The 23,550-nt window shown below is 39.6% G+C and overlaps 2 protein-coding genes and 1 long non-coding RNA gene across 14 annotated transcripts in view; 2 read left to right on the top strand and 1 right to left on the bottom strand.

Moving 5' to 3' along the window:
• Window positions 1-326: 326 nt before the first annotated feature.
• Window positions 327-4,167, bottom strand: LOC122876843. The gene is made up of 2 exons (XR_006378140.1): window positions 4,059-4,167; window positions 327-3,281 (listed from the first exon to the last, which is right to left on the bottom strand). It is a non-coding gene; the product is annotated as an uncharacterized LOC122876843 (long non-coding RNA).
• Window positions 4,168-4,258: 91 nt separating this feature from the next.
• unm_hu7912 (un-named hu7912) lies at window positions 4,259-12,039 on the top strand. Its single transcript, XM_044197620.1, has 2 exons — window positions 4,259-4,456; window positions 7,335-12,039. Exon 2 carries the CDS (start codon window positions 7,387-7,389, stop codon window positions 10,597-10,599), a length of 3,213 nt encoding a protein of 1,070 aa, XP_044053555.1. The 5' UTR covers window positions 4,259-4,456; window positions 7,335-7,386; the 3' UTR covers window positions 10,600-12,039.
• A 5,439-nt stretch (window positions 12,040-17,478) lies between these two features.
• gapvd1 (GTPase activating protein and VPS9 domains 1) overlaps window positions 17,479-23,550 on the top strand; it is a 31,618-nt gene continuing 25,546 nt past the window's right edge. For all 12 annotated transcript variants that reach the window (XM_044196282.1, XM_044196281.1, XM_044196280.1 and 9 more), the window contains exon 1: window positions 17,479-17,647. The gene's annotated coding sequence lies outside the window, so the exon portion shown is untranslated. The remainder of the gene's footprint in view (window positions 17,648-23,550) is intronic.

Genomic DNA, 23,550 nt, shown 5'->3' with positions numbered 1-23,550 from the left:
TCTGAGCCAGGATATTTCTAGAGCTGACCCATTTAAACGGCCCGGAGAAGCTACGAGCACAGGTGCATCTGGATGGCTGCAATTGCCAACTAGAATGCGTAATTACATACATTAAGTGTCAAAACCGATTTGCACATATAATTGGATGGGTGGATGTGCAAACTACGCAGGATGTGAAAGGGAAAAATCCCAGGCATGGGGGATATGAATTGTGAAACAAATGTGTTTCACAATTCATATCAGATACTTAAACAGAATACATATAACCAAGTGTTCTAAATCACTCTCATTCTTTTATGAATTAAAAAGAAAAGCTAATGTCAATCCACAATTCAGTTGTTTTATTCAGCAATCAGATGGTAGTCTTTGATTGGGAAAGAGTGGCTGTTACAGCTATTATACAAGGCCTACAGCCTTGCACAATTAGTGCAACTCAGTACTGCTTTGCATTGTACTGCTGTGGGATGGACAGTGAGAGATATCCACATTTAGAAGGACCTCATTGATTCTTCCAAACCGTGGCACAAAAGATTTGTTGTCTGTCCAATCTTGAATAGCGGAACCTTAATGACAGCACTGCATTATAAAACCTCCTGCTGACCTCAATCAGTGCTTGAAAATCTGATTTGCAAGTTTTGCTCTAACTGTAATATAACTGCATTCTGTTTCTATGTTGTTACATAACAATATCATAGTGACAATGCACCACAAATAATTCACACCGCCAGGAGCCCTCGGAAAGAAACTGCACCCAGCAAGAGGCCCGTCTCTTCGTTCCAAATGCGTTTCCCCTTTAATAAACTTGCACACATGAGTGATTCCTTAGCCAAAATGGTAGATGATGAAGGATGAGAGAGGAGTGTAGAATAAAGATTTAATTAAGACTCACCATGGGATGTCTTACTGTGACTCCAGAGACCAGGACAGAGGAGTTTGTGTTTGCTCAGTGCAGCTGTGAATAATATCTACACTATTCTTACTTTGACCTACATGTACTGAAAGGAGGATCTGAGAATATGCCCACATGAGGTCTTTCTTCCTGTGTTATATTCACCATGAGGCTGCCAGAGGGGGTCTCCTTATGGTAAACCTTGTGTTAACTTTTAATTGTCAATCTCTGCTGGAGATAATCCCGGACATAAGAGACATCCACATTGTATGTTTCCACTAAACGTACTGTCGATATGAAGCTGCACTGCTGAATCCCTCCTGTGGTGCGTTTGCAGATTGTTGAAGGTTTACAAGCATCTTATCCTCGTGACGTAGATTTTTATAGTCTCCATGGAAGACTCCCATCAGCACTTTACTTCATTCCCTTTGAAATCAATTCAATCTCTTTTGCTCCTGCTCAGTGTGGGTTACCATGGATACCGCTCCCAAATGGTTTGGCTTGTGCATGAATTTGTTTATGAGTGTTACTTGGAGTGGATTGGAATGTTCTTTTTTTGTGCAGCCAAAATAAACATAATTTGCTAAATAAGCATAGGAAAATTACATTCAAATGGTTATTCTATTCTATTTTATTCTAGTCTTCAAGCCTCATTTGGTCAAAGTTTCTTCAGGGAGTGATCATGAAGTCATATCTTTTGCAAACATTTGCCACCTTTACAACATGCACTATCAGCTACATGAGGACACTAGAGTTCCTCTAACTCTAGTGTACCCTGGAAAAGCCTAACAATCCGCTGAATATAATCTAGTCTGATCCACCAGGAATCAAAGCTACGCCAATGTGGCTTCTTCAGTTCCCCGTTGAGCCAAAAAAGCATCTAAATACTTCACTTGGCCGCATCTAAATCCTCACGAAAACACGCGGTGGCGTGCACCCTATATGGACCGCCACAACTGTAAATTATGTCTGGGGTAGTAAAGTTGGAAGGAGAGGATTGAGTGGTTTAATTTGTTGAGGACTTAATCAGGGTTCATTTGGAATTAAGGGAAGACTGGGTGCATCTCCCACTGAGTCTTCAGATTCACCGCTGCTGCATTTCACTCCCCTCTGAGTCCACTGAATCAGGGTATCTACATATTTCATGCAGGGCATGAAATGGTCCTGTAAGATCTCAAGGAACCACCCACATTCAGACATGTGCCTTTCTAACAGGTCTAATTCTGGCTGTGTAAATTATTCACTACTGCAGGAACCCAAGGCAACATCTCTGGCCTCCCTGGGGATTTCTTGTGAAACAGTCAAGCTAAAATGTGTTTGCCTTAACATCGCGGTCTAATGTGTTTTCCTTGTTTCCTCTGACATATCATTACAGTCCAAAATAACCGAAGCTGAGAGTTGCTTTGTATTAGCCTGCCACACTGGCTATTTTGGGCTGGACTTTGTAAGCAATGGGGCCTGGCTATGTGTGCATCCTCGCATCTCTTATGTAATTCCCACCAATGGGAACACAGAAATCAGAAAGAAAGTTTGTAGAGAGTTGCTTAATCATACATAGAGTTAATTGGAGACAGCTGGAGAACTGAAGGTTGTTTACTGTGCCAGCATGAGTGAGGAACAGTGTAGGAACAAAGCAGAATGTCCAGATTCTTCCTTATGGCTCATTATGGCTGATATGTCAGAGCAGCATGAAAGCTTGTTTGAGCAGTGGAGGCAGAGTGAAGCAGCGTTCTGCTTTAATGTTGTTACTTTGTGGTGGTATAAGCCTGATTGATCCCTGTCAGAGGGGCCTCTAATCAACAGAAAGCCATTGATTTCCTCTCCACAGAGCCTACGAGGTGCCTAAAACACCTGCTAGCAGCCAGCTGACAGACACTTATGCCTGCTAACCAACAGCTGACACAAACTGATGCCAATGCACTGTGCTGGAGAGGGTGAGTCACACATGCTCAGATAGATCCCACTCTCAGGGATGCTGGATGCGGCACAATGTGAGATCCACTGTACTGTCATTCTGAATCATATCTCAGACACGTGGTATGTCACAGATGGAGTCTCGGTTAGCTATGGTGTTTTGTAACCAGGATGCAGGCAGGAAAAGTACAGATAATAGAAACTGAATCATCTACTGTGCACAAGCAGCGCAAAGCTGTTTTTTCCTGTAACAAAATGAGCTCTGTCAGAGCGAAGTATCATTGCGATCTTCAGCCTGATCAGCACAGTTCGTCTGTGGTGATTTCTATCTGCCGCGGGAGTGCTTCAGCAAGCAGTCTTCAAATGGCAGTCACATGCTCCGGGGCTCACAGCCAGCTGTCCCCATCATCAATTCAGACAATGCAGAAGGCTGTGGCGAGGTGAGACTTCAGGGCAGATGTGTGTGGCACAGAGCAGGCTAGGGAAAGCATAAAGTCACTGATTTTTGATCTTGCAAGATTGCCAACAACAAACACGATGTGCAAGCAAGAAAGAACATTTGGTTGTATCAAGGACGTCTTTCCATGGGGTACAAGAGCATTTTTTCAGGTGCCAATCTGAATGTATGTACAATATGTCAACAGTCTGAAGAGTTGTTCTGTAGAGCAACTCTTGGCCATACAGCTCAAGTTTGGATAAACAGTCAGTCACACTAGAGCTGCAATGATGAGTTGATTAATCAATTAGTTGATCAACAGAAATTTAATCGCAACTATTTCGATAATCGAATAATCTTTTTCAAGCAAAAAGGCCGAACATTTGCTAGTTCAAGCTTCTAAAAGGTAACAATTTGATGCTTTTCTTTCTCATACATGATGTTGTTTGAATAAAACACGGCATTTGAAGAGGTAAGCTTGGGCTATGGGAAATTATAACGGGCATTTTTTCACAATTTTCTGACATTTCTTAACAGAAAATAAGTGGCACATTCATGGATAATGAAAGCAATCCTTAGTTGCAGCCTTACAGCACACATCTACCTCCATCACAATAAAGTACAAAATTACAGTATATTGGCACAGAACTGCTTTTTCTCTTCACTATGTCTAATGCATGTCCAATAGTGTAGGAGGAAGAGCAGGACAGGCCCAATTCTGCAGGCAGCTTTTTTAGTCGGTCTGCAAACTTTCTAAAAATGTAAATGTCAGAATTGCTTTGCCTCATGATGAAGAAAGCTGATTACAAAGCACCTTACACTGCAGGATGAGCAAACAGCCAGCAGTTCCCCCGGAAATGCCCATGCAGTTGTCCTCAGGGCTCCATGTACAGAGACAAACGGAGAGACCGCATTGCTGCTCCGAGACTGAACACCCCCCATAAAAACACGCACAACCACGCCTCCAGAGGCACGCGCACAAGCGCAGGCTCAGACACACCTCCTTCTTCCCCTCCATCACACAGAAACACAACACACGCACAAAGACATAAGCGAGTGTGAGAGCATCGCTGGGTGAAGTAGACAACATGTAAAGGCAGCATGAAGGACGGCCCGGCTCCGGCAGGCTCACAGCAGGTGCGATAAGCTGCATCTCACGGAGAACAGGCTGCTGCTCCACCATGTCCACCGCATCCGATCAACTCACCGGCGAGACGGTAAGGCCCCTCGTTCACTCTCGAAATCTTGAGCATTTCCAAACTTAGCCTAACTCATTCTCCTTTTCTGGCTCCCGGCGGGCTCTGTCCTGGTTTTAACCCGCTGCTTCTTTCTTTCTCCGCAAATGATGTCATTCCGGGCTCAAAGGCATTAGGTCAGCCACAAAGGATGGAGGGCCGTCCGTGCCGCAGCACCAAAATAAAAGAGGTTCCCAAGTGCGTTAGAGCAAGTATTTGTTAACGCTTCAAGGCTGAATGCGCCTTGGTTTGGTCCCATACGGAGGTCTCAGGCGAAACTGCATCGCATTTGTTACTGTCTGCAAAACCTTAAAACATTGAAGTATCCTACATTAGCTTACAGTCTTCGAAGTTGTATATGAATATGAGTTCATTTATTATTAGACCGACCTCATAACCTCATACAACAAAAATGTAATGCAGGAAAATACAGCCTTTGCCTCTATGAATATGTTCATAGAGCAATATCATCGGTATCTTTTAAGCATCTTTTGATAAGGTCAATATAAAGTAACACTTGTGGATTTTGCCCACACATAGAACATTAAAGCATTTCATGTTAATTATGAGTCCACGTTTTCTGACTGAAATTGTGCCCTCATTGTGCAACTCCAGGAGTGTTTCATGGTTTCTGTGCTGTGTGCTGTAGCCATGGAGACAGTGTGTGGCATGTGGTTTTATACTTGGGCTAGAACGTGTAGTCCCTCTATTGAAGAACAGCCTTAGACCATGAAGATGAGTAGAGGGAGGAATGTATGCATAAGTCTAAGCATCTTGTCCTGTCCTGCTATTTTGTCTTTCGTCCTACATCAGTGGGATCAAACACATTAACACTTTTCTAGAGAAAAAAGCTGAATAATATTTTTACAGGGACTTAAAAGTGTGTCTGTGGTGGTCAGTAGTGACCTATTGTAGACCTACATAAATAATTCTGATATTTTATTAATCTCTTGGGGCATTCATATACTGTAGCATTCCTGCTGGGACTATTTTTACAGTATCCTTGCATACCCATTCATACAACAATAGTGGGAGCTATTGTTCATAACCATTAATGTATTAAAGTTAGGTAGCTGTTTGAGACAGATAGATTGTGGTAGTGAACTACTCACTGAATGTTCACCCTTTACACGCTGCACCTCATTAGGCCTATTTTTACTGTATAATAAAAGGATAGCATGATAATGAATTTATTCCTGCTATATCGGCACAAGTGACACAGAATTAGTCCCAGATTGTATTCATATTATAATGACATTCAGCCAGCAATTAGACATTAGTGACCATATGGTGACGGTGATAACAGCTGATAATAGTACAATATGTAACCCGGATTTTTAAGAACAAAAAGGTTACTTTTTGCAGGATTTGAAAAGATGGGGAAATTTGCTCTTAAACTACATTGCATTTCTTAACTACATTGTTATACAATTGTTGAATTTAGCAATCCAAATTGATACCTTGAATTACTTGTTCAGCTGAAACACTTGATAACATGTATACAATATACATATGCAATATTATTTACCATGTAGAAGTTCATGCAATTCAACAAAAGTCATGATAAATGTAAGGAAAAGCTGATTATCATAAATGTAGGTGATCTGGTATTCATTTGCAATGTTTTTACCCACTGATACCCATTCATGAAATCTAGAAGTTGTTTTAAATGAAATAATCCTTGTATGCAACTGAAGCTGCTGCGTTTCTTTTTATTGAGAGCAGCAAAATACACACACAGGTATCCTACAATATGTCTTTGAAACAAAATTCTAAGGAGCCAAGCAAAGCAATGAATAACAGTGGTTTGTCTGTCGAGGTTGGTCGTGTGTGAACAGACGTGATATTTAGGTGTGTTGTGGAGACATGACAGGGAGATGGCTGGTCAGTACTCTCTCTTCACGATGAACAGATGGTAACTCAGGGTTAGCTCGTGGGTGGGTGCCAACAAGAAAGCCCATGTGTGTGTGACACATAAATCCATTGTTGAAATGGGATGGTTTTGTCCATGATAATATTCGAAGGCCTAAAAAAATACTCTGGATGTTCTTTAAGCAGAGATTGACAGCAGTTGTCTGTATATTATTTATTTATAAGATGTGAATAATTTAAACAGTAGAAAACAGAAATGCTTCATTGCACTGCATTTTTTGACAAGATTAGTCATTTACTGAATGTATTTTTTTTACAGTATATATCTCTAATATGTGATTGGTTATATGTTACAGGAATTAATGGTAATTTAATGATATCACATTACATTAGTATAAATTTGTCTTAGATTATATTTCCACCAGAAATAGTTTTAAATAGCTTTTATATTACTGCCTACAACCGTGTTTAATGATTAATCTTATAAACAAGTTTTTAAGTAAAATTAAAAATAATACTTTTTTTTATCAGCAATTTGGTATAATGTCATGTAAGTTATGTTTTACATACAAACTACCTCCTCAAATATGCTAAATTAAGTCAAGATTTTAAAATAATGACTGATTGTGACGTTGCTCAGATACGATGTTGTATTGTGGCTGTTGGCATGAAATGAACTAGGTTAGTAAATGAGCAACTACATCTGTTAGATTTATAGACAATCATCATTACAGGTATCTGAATCAGTGGTCAGATGGTTTCACTTACATCTTATTCAGCTTTATAGATGCTTTTAAATAAAATTATTAAAATTATTTTAAAATGTGTTTAGAGATTTGGTACACAGACTAATCAAATATAAACTGATCCTACTGTTGTTGTAAACAACTTACTGTCTGCCTCTTTTTTGCAGAACATTTAGCTCACATCTATATCTTTAAATTGCACTGAAGTGTATTTGTTTTCTTCTCTCTCTTGTTTTCTACAGGCTGTGTTGATTTTGAATCACATTGAATGGAGAGTATTGACGTTCCTTTAAGATGACACGAACGCATCCCCCTGATATACTGGCATCGACTCTATATCGGGACTTTACTCTAAATCCCCTTACTGAGCACTCCATTTCTCCCCACCCTTCCCGGCAATGTGACTTGAAAATGATCGACAAACCTGAAATCATCAACAAAAGACACTGCCGTAGCTTTGACTTCATTGAGTCACTGGATGACCCTCAGTCTTTCTCTTCCTCAATGGAGTATCCTTACAAGAGGGCTGAGCATCAGACATTAAAAAAAGATCTAATGTGGAATGGACTAGATCAACCGGGGCACCTTCGCTTTTCGTCTCCCGATCTGTTTAACACCAGGCATTTCCAGCAGCACACCACCCAGGACAAAACCAGCCATCTTACATGGTCAGATTCTAAGAAGAGAACAAGATCTAAAAGCGCTCAGAGAATTAAGGCCACCCTCACTCCTGTGCCCATCTCAGTATCTCCTCCAGGAGCCAGGAAGGGGAGGGATGCACCTCAGGCTGCGCCAGATACCTTGAGGACTTCTGAAACACATCGAGAATCCTACTCCTCAAATAGGGCTTTTTTGAATGATGTGCATCCTATCAAACTGCAGCCTCATTCTCCCCTCTATGTCTCAGACTGTTTTGAGGAGGAAAAAACAGATAAACCAGCCATAACCCCTCATGTTAGGTGCCGTGTGGACATTAAACCAGATGCTGCTGTACTGCAACACACATCTAGGCAGGTTCCCAATGTACGGACTGAGCATCTTTGGCAGAGATACTCCCAGGCCAGTAGCAGTAGAGGCTTGTATGTACCACAGCAGATTGTCTCCTCACCAACGCCCACTCCAAGCGAATGCTACAGTGGAGATTTTAGACAAGGATACCACTATACCACCAGCATGTCTCCCATCTCTTACCAGCATCTAGACATGCACAGAATGCCATCACCAACAGCACCATATCTGAGTCAAGAACAAAGAGCTTACTCAAATCCTAACATACCAACCAAGTTTTTCTATACAGAAGACCCTGTTCGGTATCCAGTCCATCCCTATTCTAGAGCATACTTTCAGGATGATCGGTCCAGTCTAACCAGCCATGGTAGTACAATGACTAGTCAGTATGATCCAAGGACTCGATGGGTTCACACCCTTCCTGTCAGGTCGTATTACACAGACCATCTTTCCAACAGAGAGCCAGCACACTCTGTATATAGTAGGCCTTACTCCACAAGTGAGGCAGGATCATACTTTTCTCAAACTCCACTGCCTAGATCTTACTATGGAGAGGACAACCGCTTCAATCCTTACCATATGAGTAGCTCGAGGTTGTTTTATTCCAAACCGTACAGCTCTCCTGAGGAGCAGTACTTTCCATCAAGGCCATATCATACAGAGGGTCGTCGACGCCCTCGAATGTCCCAGGCCTTTTCAGATGACTGGTATCGCTCAAGTATATCTGGCTACTCCAACCAGTCTTCTCAGCACACACCACCAAGAGTAAGGCAAGACACCAGTATACCCCCGTGGTTTACTAACAGCTGTGTGGAAACAAGTAGACTAGGAGCAGAAGTCAAAAACCACTCCAAGTCTTGGGACAATATTCTATATCCACGGCATGACAGAGAGCAATCGGTGCCTCGTGGACGAAGCTATGAAAACCTGTTTTACCAAGCAAGGCATGGAGCATCCTCTGAGGTTACATCTCAACCTGTTATACTTAACTTGTCAAGTTCACCAAGGCGCTACGCCGCCCTTTCACTCTCTGAAAACTCGTTAGAGAGGGGCTCAAGCAATCCGTGGAGGAATACCAAGAGTGGGCACTGGTTTGTAACTCCTGAGATCACCATAACAGACAATGACATATGTGCAGGCAACAGCAAGCGCCGTGATGTTCACTCTGTCAGCTGGGATATGCCGGATGGTGAAAAGACACCATCTCCGAGAGTAATGCATCAGAAGCAGCCATCCAACACATCGGACATAACCAAAGACAGGAAACACAACAACTTCTCCCTTCAGCAGAGTCTAGAGCAACTGGATGAACTCTTAGCTGATTTGGTCATTGATTACAAACCACCAACTAGCAGAAAGTCAAGTGAAGACCTTTTAGACCAGCTAAAACAACTAATTACTGAAGATGATGACAAAGACAGAGGATCTTCTGGACTTGAAAACTTGGGATGTCTGAACACACAGCTCCCGTCCTCTAAATCCAGCCCTGACACAATCAAAGACCCTGATAGTGGGTGTGATGCTTTACAAAGGAGTGCTGAAGAATGTTCTCCAGACCATAGCACAGATGAAGATGACACTATGGTGTGTGCTAACAAGAAGTGTAACCGGATTGAGAGTATGTTCAACGCCTGCTTGTATTTCAAATCATGTCACAGTTGCTACACCTTTTACTGCTCACGAAACTGTCGCAGGGATGACTGGGAGACCCATAAAGAGACCTGTCTGTACGGTCGTGTTAACAGTGTGTGTCGACACACTCTTAAGTTCTGCAGAGAGAATTCAGAGATCCACAAAGCCTTCTCTCGCGTTGCTAAAGCTGGCTACCTCTCCAGAGGGAGAGGCGTTCTCTTTCTGGGTTTTGCTAATCCAGAGACAGCTCAAAACTTCCTGCAAGTTGGGCTTGAGAGCCTCCTCATGTCTCCTACATACTTATCTCTTAGAGAGCTGGATGGCTTCAAGGACAACCTAGGTGAATACTGCAAGGAACTGCAGCTGGCAGGTAACGAGTATGACCCCAATGAATGTTTCCTTCTGAATGTATCCGTAGCTGTTGGTGAACTAGTGCCTAACAGACCTTCACCAAGGGTCCAAGCACCAACAGTTCGAAAATATGCAAAGGTGTCCTTGGCCTCCTCAAGCCCTGACAAAAAGGTACTCAAGAAGGATAGTGAAATGGAAACTCTCATCCTCACTCCGCCTCCAGGCACACCGGACATTGACAAGGAGGGGGAGGAGGGAAGAAAAGCCAGAGAGGTGTGCTTTGTCAATATCCAGCGTGAGCTCAGGGCCAGGGGAGTCTTCCTTCGTCACGAGTACCCCAAAATCTATAATCAGCTGTGTGAGTTTGTGGAGAGCAACAAAGGGTTCACTCCAACCACAATTTACCCAATAGATAAGAGAACAGGGAAACAGTTTATGTGCATGATCATGGCTGCATCCGAGCCAAGAACATTGGACTGGGTGGGCACTCCTCATCTCTTGGATGATATTATATAGTATAGCACTAAATAGTAATGATAATGATGTCAGCTACACTAAATGTACATGCTGTAAATACATGGTGTGGTTTAGCAAATTGAACATTGGTATGGAAATATGTGTATATATGTGACCAATCTCTCTTTCTGTCTCTCTCTTTCTCTTTTATTTCTCTTTCTCTATTTATTTCTCTCTGTTGCCACACACACTCACGCACACACAGAAACACACACATACAGTATATACACACCATTTTAAAGGTTGCCCTATGTTGTTTTTTGGCTTGTTTTGATCCTGTTGCACTCAGAAGAGTTAATAGCCTGCATGTAGACTAGGCACAAACCCAGTTATCCAGGTGTTTAAGATGTGAACATGTATGATATGTGCAGTTTCTGCAGACAATGTATGAAGCACACAATATTTATGAAGTACACATCCCATTGCCACCACATAATAGTAGGCACAGTCAGGTCTCATATTGTAACAGTCATCCACTATTGATTTCAATATCAGAAATGTATATTATAACTTGTTACAGTGGTTGTAATATTACAACTGTTTATTAGTACTAAAGTATTTTTTCCTAAGTATACTGTAGTTGTGTGGGTATTTTTTTTATTATTGCTATATTAGATATTGTTTGATAGACGTACAATCAAACCACCTATTTGTTTTCCCACTTCATTACGAAATTTAGTTGGAACTTATTTCATCTCGTAATAAGACTTGATGTCATACTTGTATAAATTGCTTTGTTTGAAAGTGGCCTTCAGTTGAAAAAAAAATGCATTTGACACAAAGCAATGTATAGGTTTAGCTATTTCTAAAGGCTTGACAGCTCTTGACTTAGGTTGTTTGAACTACCATTCTAAATGAACAATTATTTTGCTTAAAGCATGTTATTTATATTCAGGTATTTTAATATTGATTGCTTATAATTAAATTTATTATGTTAATGAGATACCATTTGATGCTTAGAAACGTAAGAGGTATATATATTGAATATTAGATTATTTGAACATCATGACCTTGAGACCTTATTGTAACTAATACCACAGTATGTTCTTAAACAATATGCAATAAAAGAGCAACCTTAACATCTATATTGTAAAATCCTATTTTATTATTAATATTGAATAATCCCTTGGAGCCAAGAGCTGCAAAGACTTTGTTTGCACTAAAATAGAAATTATATAAATGAGAATGTTCCTAACACAGCTGCAGCACTGAACCCAGATATGATGATGATGCCTGCTTCCATTGCCAATGTTGACTAATCTAAGGTTGCTCTTTTACTTGATTATATATATATATATATATATATATATATATATATATATATATATATATATATATATAAATAAATATATATATCTTTGTGCAAGACCTTCCTCAACTTTCTATTTTGTGATGTTTATAACCCATATATAAATATATAATAAATGGAATTTAACAAGTGACCTTGTGGCTTTGCATTTCTCATCCAGTACTTCCTTAATAGGCATTTAGTCAGAAGGGTAAATTGATACAGTTACCATCAACAGGATTGACATTGATCAACATGTCTGAAGACATCAGCCGCCTGTCCCTTTCGCTCTTCAGCTAGGATGTTTAAGATTTCATACACTGTTTTATGAATCAACCCCTGTCCCTTATAAGGTAGAAATAGACTACGAACAGTACATTACATAAGAATTCAGAATAAATATTTATTTAGCTTTGTATTAAGTGCAAAAACTATATGAAAACACAAAATGCCAGTAGTTTGAAATCTTTCAAATTGTATTGATCAAGTGCCATTAATTTGATGCTCCTCCCTGGATCTACCTGATGTCAAAATATTGACACTCTGTCAGTGTTAATACAATGAAAATACTTTGTTCATGTAACTGTATATGATACCTGTTTACAGTCATCATCATTTAAAGTAAATACAGGTTTAAGACTAGGATATGGACGGATGAGGTGTGGAGCACACTGTTCAGTTCAAGCTTTTAATAAGATGCGGCAAACAACGATTCAACAAACAACATATAAATTAACATGAGTAAATTCACTCTGATGAAGACGTTGTGTTTGTCGAAACATCAGTTGCTGCTTAATAAAAGCTTGAACCATAACTGTGTGCTCCACCTCATCTCTCCATCCTGTTTCAGTGTCCTTTCTGTTGATGTGCTGATTTGAGTTTCAAATTGGTTGATGAGTGGAGATTCCCTCATTCCTTTTTTTTTTTTTTTTTTTTTTATGAATGTGCTTCAACATGTCTGATTCATGTTACTGTAACATGTTGCATGGATTTACAATGGTTCCTTAAGTGTGTTTCTTCTGTGTTATTAGACCACCACCTAGTGGAATAGTGCATGCATTACTTTATCGTAGAAAAGGTTTCAGTCGTAGTCATCTGGACACTGTTTTCAGAATCAAGACGTTTCGGCTCCCATCCGGAAGTCATTCTCAATTGTGAGAATGTCCGGCATGTCCAGAATGCACTCTCAGCCTGTGGTTATCCTACTTGGGCTATCAACAAAGTTAAAAGAGCCAAAAAACAGGACAAAAGTGTAACAGAACCAAGAAGGAACGGTGTCTCCATTCCTTATGTATCTGGACTGTCTGAAAAACTACAAAGGATCTTTAGACAGCACGATGTTCCTGTCTTCTTTAAACCAGGCAACACTTTAAGACAGAAACTCGTTCACCCTAAGGACAAGTTACCCACACAGAAACAGAGCAATGTTGTCTACTCCATTCAGTGCAGTGAGGAAAACTGCAAAGAACGGTACATAGGCGAAACCAAACAGCCACTTCACAAAAGACTTTATCAGCACAGACGACACGGTAACTCAGGATTACAGAGCGCCGTGCATTTGCATTTAAAAGCTACTAACCACACATTTGAAGACAGCGAGGTGAAGATTCTTAGTAGAGAGAAGAGTTAGACCCCTCTTTGAACAGAAATGGTGGTCTTAGATTGAATCTGCCCAAAGTCTATCAGAGTGTATTATCACCTTGGTCACGCCTATCACATGCTAATCAGGCACTTAACAGTGATGAAGTAGATGCAGCCAGAGAACAATAGGCCTGATTACTGATTACTGGGCCATCTTGGAACTATTAGGTCAGTTTCAGGTGAAACTAGCTATTAACAGATACTCAGGCAGATTCCCTCCTGAGGGCAGGGCTTATGTAACTCAGAGTAGCTTAAATTTCCAGTTCCCGTCCAATTTTTTCACAATTGAGAATGACTTCCGGATGGGAGCCGAAACGTCTTGATTCTGAAAACAGTGTCCAGATGACTACGACTGAAACCTTTTCTACGATAGAACACTCCTGGACGAATGAGGGACTACACCGTCATGCATTACTTTGTGTTTTTACCCATTATGAGCAACACTGTATCCAGATCATGTCCACAATTGATTGGATTGGAACACACACACACACAAAGATGTGTATGCATGTATATATATATATATATATATATATATATATATATATATATATACATGCGCAGTATCTTTGCTGTTCCTAGTACTGCACTCTTTTGGATCGAGATGTCTGGTGTTCTTCCAGGGATCTGCTGTAGCCACTCCTCCAGTTTGGGGGTCACTGCCCCAAGTGCTCCGATGACCACGGGCACCACTGTTGCCTTCACCTTCCAAGCCTTCTCCAGTTCTTCTCTGAGCCCTTGGTATTTCTCTAATTTCTCATGTTCCTTTTTCCTGATGTTGCCATCACTTGGTATGGCACATCAACCACAACGGCTTTCCTCTGCTGTTTGTCCACCACCACGATGTCAGGTTGGTTCGCCATTACCATTCTGTCAGTTTGAATCTGGAAGTCCCACAGGATCTTGGCTCGGTTGTTTTCTACCACCTTTGGAGGTGTTTCCCACTTTGACCTCGGGGTTTCCAGTCCATACTCTGTGCAGATGTTCCTGTACACTATGCCAGGCACTTGGTTATGTGCTTGGTTGGTGTTATTTTTGCACAGCCTACACCTTGGGTCTTGTCTGGTGTGATATATATATATATATATATATATATATATATATATATATAGATAGATAGATAGATAGATAGATAGATAGATAGATAGATAGATAGATAGATAGATATCTATCTATATATCTATCCAGCCTTGTGGAGGTGTACAATTTTGTCTCTAGTGTCTTTGGATAGCTCTTTGGTCTTGGCCATGTTAGTAGTTGGATTGTATGGGGTGGACAGATGTCTTTATGCAGCTAATGACCTCAAACAGGTGCATCTAATTTAGGATAATAAATGGAGTGGACATTTTAAAGGCAGACTAACAGGTCGTTGAGGGTCAGAATTCTGGCTGATAGACAGGTGTTCAAATACTTATTTGCAGCTGTATCATACAAATAAATAGTTAAAAAATCATACATTGTGATTTCTGGATTTTTTTTAGATTATGTCTCTCACAGTGGGAGAACTTGCAAAATAGCAGGGTGTTCAAATACTTATTTTCCTCACTGTATATATATATATATATATATATATATATATATATATATATATATATATATATATGAGCACTCGGGGCAGTGACCTGAGCAGATCCCTGGAAGAACACCAGACATCTCGGTCCAGAAGAGTGCAGTACTAGGAACAGCAAAGATACTGCGCAGAACCCTCAAGCTCCTAGGCCTCTGGTAGAGGACCCAAGCTCGAAGGATGAGCCCACCCACTGAGGGTGAAGGACAAAGTTTTTTTTTAATGAATATACTGTATATACATGTTAGTTTATACTTCCTTTATGTTTATTATTCATTAAGCCAGTGCATGTGCAGTGTAACCACACTATTGATTGACTCAGTATGTGACTGTTCAGTTCTACCATATTAATATCCCTTATATCTGCATTCTGCTATCTTTATAGAAAAACTTTCCCTTCAAAATATCAAAATGAAAAATGTGATGGCTTTTTGTTTTGCTTGTGTTATTGTACTACACTGTAATATTACAGTACTGTCAGGGGATGAAGTTCCCGTAAATGACCTGCTTTAGTGGCCTTTTTAACCAGTGTAGATCTAGATAGATAGATAGATAGAAATTCAACTATGGACAAGCCTGCGCAGTGTTCGCGTAGGTATCAATCGTTTCATTACCTGTACATTTATAAATTAATATTATATAGCTGTGAATTTATAAATATGATTTTTGTCAGGCAGTTGCATTCAAATACATTAATAATATTTATGCGTTTGCTGAAACATTAAAGGATAGGTTTACAATTTTTCAAGTCTGAAAAGTAAAACAACGGTTGGGTGCCCACATGAACATAAAGGCTATATTAATGTTAATCTGAAGCTAATATAAGGTTTCAGCAGACTGAGTTTGTTAATTCAAAGGGACATATTCCAAAGTTACAGACTTTTTACTTTAAAATTCCCCCTTTGTGTTTCCCCAGCCAAAGTTTCATTTCTGAGCTGCGGTGGAAAGATAGTAACACAAAGAGGGGATTTTGAACTAAAAAGATTGTAATTTGGAAGATACCCACTTGACTTGGCTACTCATCCTGCTGAAGCCTCATTTTAGCATTAGATAAACTTTAGAATATGTTTTTGCATTGAGCAAGGACTGTGGATCTTGTCCCCCATCACTTGGATTAGGGCATTAGGAAGGGATCTCTTAATGGCTGGTATGAACAGGAGTTATGATTACAGTAAGCAAAGCCAATTTCAATGTTCATATGGGAAACTGACGTTTGAAGTTAGACTTTAACCTTTCCTTTAAACAGCTTAAATATTTTCCTGTAATGATCTTATCTTGGCACTCTGCAGCAGCTAAATCTAGCAGTAACAGAGTTACAGTATGCGGTCATATCATAAAATCAAGTTAAGTCAACTTTATTTATATAGAACATTTGACGGAACACATTACGATAGCCTAGCACTGTACAATTTCAATACACAAAAATAAAAACCTAAAATACAGTAAAGGAGTACAATTATTATAAATGGCCTGTATGGACACACACACACACACACACACACACACACACACACACACACACACACAGACACATACACATACACACAAACACACAGGCATACACACAAAACAAACATCACAAATCATAAGGCATTATAACAAATTAGATTTCAGTCAGATGTGAAATCCAGAGAAAGGGATGAGCTGTTGTTCTTTTCAGTGTTTCACTATGGGATGCGCTCCCTGCTCTGCTTAGACTCAGAAGCATTTATTTCATTGTTTGTCAGCTCTGAGTGGTTGGCAGCATCACATATATCATTTCTCAATATCATGTGTCTTATACAGTTTTATTTTGAGAGAGAGCATACAATGGGGCACAGTTTTGGCCAGGATGGTTGCCAGTACATTCAGGCTGGGGCAGAGATACAACTGGTGCATCAATTTTTTTTTCCAAAGAAGAAAAGAAAATGAAGTAAAAAAGTATTTAGAGCAAAAAAATCTCACAAAGTATAGACTGATATTTTGGAAAGAATATGAATTAAACAACACTGTTAGGCTACATAACCATGATGACAAAAATTACAATTTGCTATTTCAATTAGTGTGTACACTAAATCTACTTTACACCCATAGACAACAGTTGGCAGAAAAAAAAAACTTTTGAGGATATCAACAAAGACATTATTGAAAGTGGCAATGAATTTGTGACTGGCTAGCTGTCTCTAGAACTTTATTTTTAGATAGTATCCAGTAAGATAGGGCATTCAGAGCGTCTCAGAAAATCACACAGGATTGGGTTATAGTGTGTAGTTTTCCATTTGAAACAGCTGTAGGATTTGTTAGAAACTGCACCAAACTCTTATATTACAGAAATAACATGATGTGCATGCCTGTTTTCTACATTAGTGTGAAAGCTTCCTTTAACACGCCTTTGCGCATGCGGGTTGCGCAGGTCTCCGCGTGATGACAGCAAATGACAGCACTGTTCGCTCCTGCAGAAGCCAGTGTAAGACGGCTAACCACCAACAAACAATTCCTCTGATTCGAGATATCTCATGATCAGCTGTGTTTGGAGAAACTGTGAGAAAACCAGTATACGCTAATTACATTTGGTAAGTTGCTGAATGTATGTTAATATCTGTTGTTGATCACATTTGGTTACTCAGGAGTTTGCAGTCTAAAGCTAAGCTAATGTAGCTAACTAGCTTATCGTTAGCGTACCCTGCTTGACTAGCAAACGGCAGCCGAGTTTAACTTGGTTAACGTTAGCAGGCTACTGCTAAGTTAGCCAGTAACGTTATAGCAGTTTGCTGTCTGTGCTCCTTCTCCAAATCAGAGTAAACACAAGTCCGTCTTGTCTGTTACCAATGTAACACCTGGGTGTCTTGGGTTATGTCAGTTTCCTTAATAGCGTCAAGTGGACCCAACGTTGTTACGTGTTGTATTTGATATGATTCTAAGCCATGTTAACCTAGCTAACGTTAGTGGTAACAGATATGAACTTAATCTAACCCATCTCGATATGTTGGCTGTCTGGCTAAATCTCGGTTGGCTAGTAACGTTACACCAGCAAATCAAGGACGCTAACTTGTAACTTAACGTTAGCAGCACATTCAAATGTTTCGGCTTTTGTGTCAAATGTGCCCCCACCCACCCATGGAGCCTGTGAAGGGAATGTCTAAAGTTGTAGCCTAATAACGTAGCCATTCGGATATAGTATTTGTAACGTTAAGGCTTGTAAGGCCGTGGGATATAATAGCATACTGTCATTTAACACCATAAATGTTTAAACATTGGATATTACCATTAACTCTAGCATGGAAGTACCGTAATTACCTCCCCATTTTGCTCAATATTACTGTAGTAATTAGTCGTAGACAAAAATAAGTCAATGAGGTTAATCATTAAAGTCTTTTTTTATAAAGTTATAACGCTAAACATTTGCTTGTAGTGATGTTTTTCTGTTTTTCTCTGATTTATATCATCAAATTGAGTACTTAAGAGTTTTTACTGTTTGCCAGACAAAATAAGCTAATAAAAGACCCGAAGGCTCAGTGAACTTGTGACTTAAAGTTTAACTGATAAATAATAATTAAATATAACTCAAATAAACAGTCATAACCTCCCACTTTGACAGTAACTGGTGTCATAGTGTACTGGTGCCAACTGCCACATTACACAGCAAATCATGCCTTTACATTATAGCTTCAGAAGTCTGTTTCAGTAACTCACTTTGTTGTATGATTAATTCTTATAATCATACTTATTCATAATCCAATTGAGGATCAGTCAGCAGGACTTTCTTTCCCCTGTAGTAATGACGACAGATTGCCTGGAAATGGGGTCAGTCTATTTTATGGTTTGAGAGTGGAATGACTTTTAAGTTCAAGTGTGACCAAGGGATCACATGCTTTTTTCTTTGTAACTGGATTTATAATAATACCGAGGCTCATACATTACTTAGAAGTAGATTCATCTTTCTTGTCAGGATGCACAATGCTGAAAGTTTTGCATTTAACCGACAACAGTGTTGTCATTTCAGTTGATACAGATGACAACATTAATATTCAATACAACCATCTGTCTCCTTTCCTCTAGTGGTGTTTACCTGATGCTTGGTTTATGTGTTACAGTCACTGCTTCATTAGTTCGTGTCCCGATATAGTACTAAACTGTATTCATTTTTGAGAATCTGCAGTCACCGAAGGAGATGACTGCAATTTGGTGTAAGTTGAGAGGATACTGAACTGCAGAGCTGGTGTGTGTGTGTGTTTGTGCTGTTTTCTTTGCTTTGTCATGACAGCTTCTGCACATCTGTAGGATTTTATTTTGGGTAAAATGTTTGTGTCTTCTGATTGCACACTGCAAATCCAGTGTTTTCATTATTTCCGTGAAGCCATTTCACTAAAAATAGCGTAGATTGAATATCTTGGGCAACAAGACGTGGTTCGACCCACCTTCCTGGGTCCGTCAGAGGGCCTGAAATCTGAACATGCACCTCTTCTCCAGTTGAAAAGGTGTACCCTGACCTTGTCGAAAACTTCTAATTGTAGGAAGTTGCCCTCAAGACAGCAGTTAAAGTGACAGTACCTGTGGTAAACTGGGTAGTTTACAGTACAAGTCAGAACATTTAACTTCAGCATGTGATGAACAACTGTTAGACAGTGCTCTATGTTAATGATAAATACTGTTTATCCATAAAACTTCCATATAACACCCTGTGATTAACTGCATATCCAAGCTGATAACAATAACCAACTTAAACTGTTTTCTCAACTGAATATGGATGAGCCACATGAACTGGTCTTATGGGCCATTCATACTGTATTTGGTGTAGAAACATGGATTTAGGAAGACTGGCTCGGGACACGACTTATGTGTGTAATGAGTTTTTTTTCTCCTTTTGCCATCATTACAGCTTCTTATGTCAGAGCTGGTGGACATTATGAAACATTCATTTGGGGGCAGTGGTGGCCTTAAGATTAGAGAAGTGGGCGATTGTGCAGGAGGTCACTTACCCCTCCCTCACCTTCCTCAACTAACCAACCCTAACAATCTGACCAAATACTCAATGTCAGCTTTCATTTCTTGACAGTTTTCAATAATCAGTGGTATGGTACTTGAAAACTGTTGAGGTTCAGTACCTACCCCGAATCCCGAATGCTGGGAAAGGTCACTCATAAACCTCATGTACTTAGTGTACGGTATTTGCTTGCTGAGCACTGTAAGAAATTATCTGAAAGGGAAATGTGAAGAGGACGTTGGCTCAGAACCATGAATACCTTTTGTAGAAAGTGAAATCCTTTGAATATCTATAAAAAGCACTTTGTTCCATTGGTCTGTCTGTCTGTCTGTCTGTCTGTGTGTGTGTGTGTGTGTGTGTGTGTGTGTGTTAGATCATGTTGTGGGAAGAGTGTGCTGTGTTCCAAACACCTTTACTCTGTTGGCGTGACATACATTTCTTGTGGCATTTTGTGCTTTGCATTTCAAAAATAATTTCAAATTTAGCAACTTTTTCATTAGATATCTTAAAGGGACAGTTCACCCCAAAATCAAAAATACATATTTTTCCTTTTACCTATAGTGCTATTTATCCATCTACATTATTTTGGTGTGAGTTGCAGAGTTTTGGGGATATCAGCCGCTGTCTGTTTGTCTTTGTCCTGCCTCTTGTCTCTTATGCTACCTTGTTGTTATAATTATGGTGCTTACACAGATGTTACATTTGAATGATTGGTCCCATTATCAGTCATGTTAACAGTATTCAGTAGCTGTCCTGCCACAACAACGATCATTCTCACACAGCTCAGAAGGTTGCAGATTATGCCTTTCCTCGCACTGTCTGTTGTTTGGTTTCTCTTCTGCTTTAGAGTTCCTCAGTGCTCTCCATAACTGACTCACCAGGTAGCTTTATGCAGCGGATTGTATTGGCGCTGATGGGCACAGGAGGCCATGACAAATGGCAGTTAACCTCTCTGCTAGCCACTTAATAGCCGAGTTGCTTTTTCACTTCCTTGCAAGTATGTGAGGAATGTGCTTTTTCAAGAACGTGAGTGTATACATGTAAGTGTGCCATGAGTGTTCTCGTCGGTTGGTCAATTCATTCAGACATAAAATGAAAAAACAAAAGAAACCAAAGAAAAGTGTACCTCTTATTAGCTTTTTATATATCCAGATCTATTAATCTAGGTCCTAAATGTAGATGAGTTGACAACAACTTAAAGCCCCCACCAAGTGGTTGGTTTTAGTGCGGCCCAAATTCTGCCAAAATTTCACTGTTTCCAGCCTCTCAAATGTGAATATTTGCTGGTTTTCTTATCCTTCTATGGTGGTAAACGGGATCGTTTTTGGGTTTTGGACTGTTGGTAGAGTTGTTGACAAAAACATTAATAAGCACTTGTATCTGTTTACAACAACATTATAGTGTAGTGTTTATTAAATGTTTATATACTGCTTAAAAATGCTAAATAGGGGGACTTAAACTAAGGTGTTGCAGTTATTTTTATGAGCAATTGATTTTCTGTCAATAATTGTTTAGTAGTGGTCGACCGATGTGGGTTTTTCAATGGCCGTTGTCCGATACTTAGAGAGCAGGGCAGCCAATGTCCGATATATAATGCTGATGTAATTATTAAAATAGAAAAAATACAAGGTCAGTAAACAAAGAAAGTCATGTATAATTCTATGCACATTACAATCTAATATACTTTTATCCAGTAACATGTTGTTTTAGATGAAATTTTTATTAATTAATGAAATAGAAACATACATTGGGTTATGCTGTAGATTTCAGAATGCGACTGGTATTTAAGGGAGAGCGGGGTACAGTATGTCCAGGGCTCAACAATAAGGATTACTTGATTGCCTGGGGCAAGTAAAATGCCAGATCAGACAGGCCACGGTGGAGATTACTCGAGTTGACAACAGCTACACTAGTTACTGTAAGTGAATGCAATAAAACCTCGGCAAGTAAAAAGCATTACTTTATCAATACACCTGTTCAACAAGCATAAACGTGAACATGTAGAAAGCGATATTTTAATTTAAACTGCCCTGTCTGCAGTCTCTCATGTTTCACACAAGCACAGCGTGCTAGCTCGGCTAATAGCGAATAGTTACAAACAAGCTAAAACAAAGCTGTCAGTATGTAGGCTGTTCATCTTAGTTTGCCACAAATCTTAAAATTAGGCAAATTCTTGTAAACTTACTGCTGGCTGAGACAAACCAGCCCCTCCTCCCTCTACCAGCGGAAACTTACTTGCAGTGAATCACATCAGCAGCAATGGGAGGAGGACAGAGGACAGGAGGAAGGACTGTTAAGGAGTCCATCTCTGGGGAGAAGGAGGGGGGATTGTCATACCATTTTCGATATGCAAGAATGTTTGTTGCTTTGCATCTATGACATACTGTGTCCTTGTTCTGATTCATTTACTTTATTTATAAAGATTAAACATGACAATTAACTTAGTTTTTATTGTTAGTTGATAACCGCTAATAAATAAAACAATTTGTATAGGGGCAAGTAAAAAATGACTTTGGGCAAGTAGATTTACCTTAATGTTGAACCCTGATGTCAGAAGCAACATCATTCAACTGCATTATACCGGCAGGGTGCAGAGAGTTATAGTACAGGGCTCAAAACTAACTCTTTCACCACCTTCCCAAAACTGTCCCGAAGCATGTTTTTGTTCATGTTTGTTCATGTTTCTTGACAGACAAAAATAATAAGTTTGTTCACTCACATTGCACAGCCTGCTCATATCATCTACCAAGTGACTAGAGGTGACAACAATGTGATAGAGCGGAGATTATGTCCCGCGAATCCACTACTATCTCTCATTAAACACTGTTCCAAGTTAGCTTGGTGTATTGAAGCACAGAAAGACAGACACACACGCAGGGGGAGGGAGACACGCACACAAGTGCAGAAGCATTATGTTAGCTAGAAGCCCATAACGTTTGTTCCCCAAAACGTCATTGGCAAGTTGAAACATTAACGCTAGTTTTTGGACTCCCTGTTAACGTAAGCCCACTTGTTGAATCGAGGCTATCTCTAGCCCATTAGCAAATGCACACTGACAAGGCAATTTTTTGTTTATCTGCCTCGTGAGTGCAGGCATTGGCCAATACCGATTATCTCAAAATGTCAGATATCAGCCCGATTAATCGGCCGACCAATTTATTCATTCATTTATTTAAAATGTCAAAAATAATAAAAGTCACAAGTGCCATCAGAAGTAAACCGAAATAATTCCATTTATAACAATGTGAAATGATGAAACCAACATATTTTAAAAACGGTTATCAGCAAATGTTTGATATTTTTACTGATAAATGACTGAATGATTAATTGCTCGTGAGATTGTTTGTTATTTTTTTGTTGATTGATTGCAGCACTATGTGGACATTGTGATGAGGAGCAGCTGTGCCTTATGAAGAATTACACTATAAATGTGCATTTTTCTCCCCAAACCATAAAACAACATACTGAAAGTTTCTTTGTATTAAAGTGGTA

This window comes from Siniperca chuatsi, linkage group LG5, assembly GCF_020085105.1.
Source record: "Siniperca chuatsi isolate FFG_IHB_CAS linkage group LG5, ASM2008510v1, whole genome shotgun sequence".
NCBI lineage: Eukaryota > Metazoa > Chordata > Actinopteri > Centrarchiformes > Sinipercidae > Siniperca > Siniperca chuatsi.
The sequence above is the reverse complement of the archived record's forward strand: the minus strand, read 5'-3'. Positions and strand labels throughout refer to the sequence as shown.

Coding starts and splice junctions, on each gene's coding strand:
- unm_hu7912 (XM_044197620.1), top strand. CDS start 7,387: ATGACACGAACGCATCCCCCTGATATACTGGCATCGACTCTATATCGG.